This window comes from Microcebus murinus, chromosome 2, assembly GCF_040939455.1.
Source record: "Microcebus murinus isolate Inina chromosome 2, M.murinus_Inina_mat1.0, whole genome shotgun sequence".
Taxonomy (NCBI): Eukaryota; Metazoa; Chordata; class Mammalia; order Primates; family Cheirogaleidae; genus Microcebus; species Microcebus murinus.
The window spans coordinates 116,317,150-116,323,149 of NC_134105.1; the positions used below are offsets into that span (position 1 = coordinate 116,317,150).

Genomic DNA, 6,000 nt, shown 5'->3' on the forward strand with positions numbered 1-6,000 from the left:
GAGTGCAGCGATTTGAAATCTGGTGGTACTCTTCCTGTGTACTTAGGAAGTGGTTTTCTCCCTGAACGAATTATTTCTGGAGGTTTCTCTGGCTTTGGGGCCAGCTCAGGGGGCAGGGTGGGGAGGGTGAGTAGGTGAGGCTCCTAACCACCACCCCCACTGTGTCCAACTCTACTCACTGTTTCCCATTTTGGCTTGTTTGTTTAAACTTTAAATAAGATTTTGTTTGAACAAAACTTCCTCAGCAAGCTGGTTTTAAACATTTTAAGGGTTTAGAGGACTGGTGGGTGCTTTTGATCAAAGCGTAACATCTAAGAAAGGAAAATGCAAGTCAATGTGCATCCCCTGCTTTAATCTGACCATAGTTTTCTGTTTCTTATAATCACCAAATATTAATATCAGCAACCACCTTTTTATAGATTATTTCAGAGCTGTAGGAGACCATAAAGATGACTGCCAAATCAACTCAGCATTTCTCTGGCATTCTGCAGTCCTTTGGACCATGAATGATCAAGATGGGGCGGCCACAACTCCCCATCTCTGAGACTCAATGAGTCTAAATGATTTTTCCAAGCTTGCTACTTGAATGTACATTGAGTTAACACAGTGATTCTTATTCTTGCAGGGCTCATGAACCTTGAAAGTCTGATATAAGCCATGGTCAGACTTCTTCAAAAAAAAATGCACACTTGCAATTTTTTAGACAGTTTCAAATGGTTCATGGACCCATTAAGTCTATCCATTCGTTTAATGGTTCATGGACCCATTAAGTCTATCCATTCGTTTAATGGATCCCTAGTTCAAATCTCTGTGTCAACTGTAAGGCAGCACTTTGACTCATTGGTGACAGACAAGGGTTTGGGGTGGAGGTATGAAGGATGGATGATGCTTAAAAATCTTCCACGAGTAATAATTTTCTCTGAAACTTGCTGGGGGAGGGCGGGGAGGGCAGGTCTTCTCACACCTGCTCCTGCTCTACAGTGTAGTCTTCAGGATGGTGCTGGATCTAGAAGGCTAACGAGTTAGGAACCCTGTGCTGTGTCACTAATCAAGTGAAGTCTTGAAACAGGAGGAAATTCCTCTCTAGGAGAAGCAGCTGCGTGCTCTGCTAATTGTTAATGTTCTCTGGCAGCCTGGTTCAAACTGGAAGTCACTGGGAAGGAGTCCGAGACTGGGTCATTAGAATCACATCCTGCGCTTGTGTAAACCTTCAGTGAGCCTCGTGGTTAACTTTGATTTTTCTTTTCCAAAGAAGTAAAAGTGATTGTGGGCTGAAGAAAGAGCAGAGAGAAAGTGGAAGCAGGAAGTGTTTTTCCTTTGACCTTACATTTCACAGAAAGAGGTACCAGAGGCCAGTAGACTCCTGTCCCATGGCTTGCCAGGGTTCCAGGCAGGTGGCTTACAAAGTGGGCGAGACTTGTGCCACAGAAAGGAGATCCTGCTCTCATGTCTGCATTGTACACCGCAGCTTCGTACTTCTAGAAAGGCTGACTCAGTGTCCCCCCCTCCATCCTTAGTCCTTCTGCTCAGACACTGGGGGAGGAGAAAGCAAATTTCCATCTAACCTCTGAACTGAGTATGACTTTTAAAAGCTCTAGCACCAAAGGGGGGATGTATGTTCTTACTAACAGGCAGTATCACTGACCCAAGCCCCTTACCTACTGTCGGCAGAGACCCGGAAGTCTTCCATCAAATGGTAGCAGGGAGAGAAGAGCAGGGTCTCTCCCTTGTTTGGACTTTCACATCAATCTGTCATCACATTCTGTTGACTTTACCTTCTGATGGGATACCTGGCCACTCCCCAAATTTCTCCTTTAGTTCCACACACTAGCTTAGACATAATCATTTCTTTCCAGAACAGGGCAATCATCTTCTAATGGATCTCTTTTCCTCCAGATCATCTATCTCCAGTTCTTTCTCTAAAATGCATTAAGAATGATATTCCTAATGCAAAAATATGATCATACTACTTCTCTATTTAAAATCCTTCAACTGTTCTCATTCCCTGAGCAATACATACAAACCCTTCAAGATGGCACATGCAAGACCCTTCAAGACATGGCCTTTTCCTGTTTGTCTATTCCTGTCTCCTGCCATTACCCCTCCGTCACCCCCTACCCACCCCATACAATTCTACAATGCATTTAAAACAAAACATCTTGTAATTTCCAGAATGCACTGTATATTCCCTGTGTTCTTATGCCCGGAGTACCGTCTTCTTCTGTGTCTGCCAAGCTCCGTAAGTACAAATATGTCCTTCTCAAAGGAGCTTTTCTATAATAATTACTTCCTCCCCCACACCAAGATAGGTGCTCCCTTATTATTATCCATGTTTTTCCGCATTATTTATTTCAATGGCTGTTAATTAAGTGCCTGCAATGTGTCAGGGTCGTTATGGTGGACAGAGAGGTCAAGGCAGACTTCTCCAAGGAGGTGATGTTTAAGTTGAGAGCAGAATGAGCAGAAGAAGCCAGCCAGTGAGTAGCAGGAGGAAGAGCATTAAAGGCAGAATAAAAAGTGAATTCAAAGGCCTTAAGCTGGAAGCAAAGTGCACAGTGTTCAAGGAACATGAAGACATTAGAGTGGCTGGAGTGGAATGAGCAATGGGGGGAAGAATATGAGCTGAAGCTGGAGACACATCACTCCAGGCTTTGGGCTCCAAAATAAGGGGATGAGATTTTATTCTAAGTGCAATGAGAAGCCAAGGGAGACTTTTAAGAGATGTAGTAATATGGTCTTATTGATGTTGAAAATTGGGAGGTCTGGGGCCAGGTATTGTGGGTCTCAGATTACCCACAGGGTTCTGAAGAGGGAAGTATCAGATAAATGTACATCTAACAGTGATGTTTTTTGATGAATTAGAAGCAAGGAGGCTGAATCACAAAATGAGAAGCTACTGTGATAGTCCTAGTGGGAGTCAAAGAGGGCTTGGCTTGGGCTGGGATCTATAGGAATGCAAAGAGTGAAGGTGGATGGAGTTATTGAGAACGCAGAGCTATACAACTTGCTGGTCGCAAAGCCCAGATGTCACAAGACAATACAACTTATATAATAGTTCCCTTAAGTTCCCGGATAGCGGTAATGGTGGTATGGCACAGATATCAGTAGCCCCAGCTTAAAGGTAGAAGAAAAAGCACAGTGAGAAAAAAAGGTTTTCTTTAGGCCAAACAGCAAATTACAAATAAAGACAGGAAGGGACCCAGGACATAGACATTTAGAACCAACACATATATTTAAATTAGACTACTGATTGCCATTATTTAGGGTGAAATATTAGCATTAAAAATAAAGTACTATACTTACAAATTTTTAAAAAGTCTATTGGACCATAGCTGAGTTATATCCCTATAAATATAAAGGATTTGCTTTGTATTTTGATTTTATAAAATTTTTCTTTGGTTTTCAATCAGAGGGCTTAGATACCTAGAAGAGAATGTAATGAAGTTCGTTTATGAAACCACCACATACTCACTCTCTAGGGTTAGGTCCAGGGTCTTTTCTTAGTACCACCTGTTATGTAGTAAATCATTCTGATTTTTGAAGATTGATTAATCAGTTTCCACTAACAGAATTCTGAAGATGCACATTTTAAGAGCTGCTGGCCAGCCCAAGGGAGACTGAACCACTTCGTTGCATTTTGAAAAATAGGTAATGCAAGGAATATTAAGGATTGGAAGCCACAGATCTAAGATGGTTAAAAGGTGTAAACAGAAGAGAATTCAGACCTACTATTTAGCCTGCTAAAACCTTGACTAACATTAGCATAATTTAAACGTAAGTTCCCAACCAAGAGCTCCTCCTCTGAGATCTATCTGATTGAAAACACCTCACCAGACAAATCTTTACTTCATTTTCTCAGGTCCTAGAAGTTAACTGAAACCAGTGTCTGAAATTGAGACAGAACTTACACAGGGATTTTTGAGGTTCCTGAATCTTAATGGCCAAAAGTGCACAGAGGAAAAGGAAGAGATCTCATCTGTGAAATATTTTTTTAAAAAATACCAGGAGTCCTTAGTCCTTTATTGTAGGGTTTCAGCCTAGCTTCAAGGCACGAATCGAAGCATAAGGCATAGGAGGCAATGAAGATGGGTTCTTACCCTGGGTCCACACTGAGGTCTGGGAGCCTCCTGTGGCTGTCTACAAAGGCTGGTGGTTATGTAGGTGTTTAGGTTTTCATCTGGGAAAGAGGAGTGGTAGCTTTCATCAGAATGTCAAAAAGCTCCATGATCCAATATGTTTATACTTTTGAAATAGAGGAGGATACCAAAGAGAACAGAAGGAAGAGAGAAATAATTGCATATTCAGTTAAGTTGACCAGTTCACAAGTATGACATGCAAAAAGATAAAACAAAAGCAATGCACATTCTTATGTCATCATGGTTCAAACTTAGGACAGGCTCAAAGTCCTTTCTCTTCTCTTCCTCATTCCCTTATTCTTGTTTTCCCCAACACAGAAAACCCTCATTGTCAGTATTTGAAAAGTGTGCTATAGCAAAGCAAAGAGGTGAAACGAATCAAGCATAAGCACTACCTTTTTTTTTGGAGGCCCATAGAACAATACCCAAAAGTAGAGACCTGCTTTGTTCCTCCTTAGCCACACACTACAGCATTGTGGACCATGTGACAGGGTGGGATATTCTAGGAAAGTTGGGGATAAAATTAGAAATAGCCTAACCATGTGTGTCTTATCTAGGGTAACATTACTGAGTTCAAAATGCCTAGTTATCCTTGGATCTTCCAAGGGATCCCAAACCCCACCACACCCTAAGCATTTTCTCTCTCTTATAACAATAATAGCTCACATTTCCTAATCGCTTACTATGTGCCAGGCTCAGACCTAAAGACTCTTCAGTATAATCTTATTTAATCCTCAGGACACTACGCAGCACAGTATTATTATATCCATTTTACAGAAAAGGAAATCGAGTCATTAACAAGACTGAGACATAGGGCAGAAATTGAAACTATGTAGATATGCCAGGTCAGGCCCAGAAGACTTGCAGGGCTCACAGAACGAAATAGGAGGGAAAGGGCTGAGAACGAGTTCAACTGTAGCCTTGTCCAGGGCATTGCTCAGCCTGCGTTGCTCAGCCTTCCGCTTTTCCCAGAGAGAAGAGTGCTCTTGGAAAAGGTGGTGGCAAGTTTACCAAGCTCTACCCTCGGAGGGTCCCTGCAAGTTCTGCAGGAAGAATAGTGGCTGTGGAGTCAGAGGACAGGACCCAGATCCCAGCATCATCTAGCCCAACAGTGCAGCTTGGTGAAACACCCAGCCTTTGCAAGCTGCGACAGCTCCGTTTCCAAAATGGAAATAACCTCAACTCACAAGGATGCTGGGAGGGTCAAAGCGGGCAGCAGGTTTAAAAGTACTTGCAAACGCTAATGGGCTATTCACCATAAAACTCCATGTCTGTTGCTAGTCCTCACTTTCTGAACCTTTACCTGCTCGATTCAGCCCCAAATGACAACTCACTTCAACCACTTCCCGTACAAAAGAGAAATGAACTCACCATCTCCTCTGTGACTCTGCTGGTTTTCTGCCTCCTGCCCAACCCAGACTTCTTATAGTCTTGCTGCCTCCCCTCAGTTTTAGGCTGTTTAGAAAAACAGCTTCCTATTCGTGTTCCAGAAGTTCACCACAGCCCTTCCCATGAAGTTAGAATGGTGATAACGCAGGAGCAATGTTGGCAGCTAAGCAACGTCAGTTGCCAAGGGAGTAGGGATCACCCCCTTCCGCAGAGATGGTCAGGAGATAAGGGCAAGCGTGAGTCACTCTGGACACCCCAGGCTGAGCAATGCAGGAACAGTGCTCACACCCCCGGGGGTCAAATTTCCTTTGATTATGATGGGAGCCCCTAATTAAGGTCATTCATTTGGAAAACATGCCTTGTTCATAATAATGTCCTCGTGTAAATTTTCCAATTATTGTGAAAAGTCAGTGAATGTTTACTATTCCAGAAGCCTTCTGAGGGAAAGGAGAAAAAAAATGATAGCAAATAATAA

General features: G+C 42.7%; 1 protein-coding gene across 5 annotated transcripts in view; it reads right to left on the reverse strand.

The window, feature by feature from the left end:
• Positions 1–5,629, reverse strand: part of SELP (selectin P) — a 37,012-nt gene extending 31,383 nt beyond the window's left edge. For 4 of the 5 annotated variants that reach the window (XM_076000370.1, XM_012783900.3, XM_012783899.3 and 1 more), the window contains exon 1: positions 5,508–5,621. In XM_076000370.1, coding sequence (XP_075856485.1) covers positions 5,508–5,510 — 3 coding nt within the window. In that variant the 5' untranslated portion in view covers positions 5,511–5,621. Of the gene's footprint in view, positions 1–5,507 lie in introns of all 5 variants that reach the window. The other variant, XM_076000371.1, reaches the window with a different exon arrangement.
• Between the last annotated feature and the right edge of the window lie 371 nt (positions 5,630–6,000).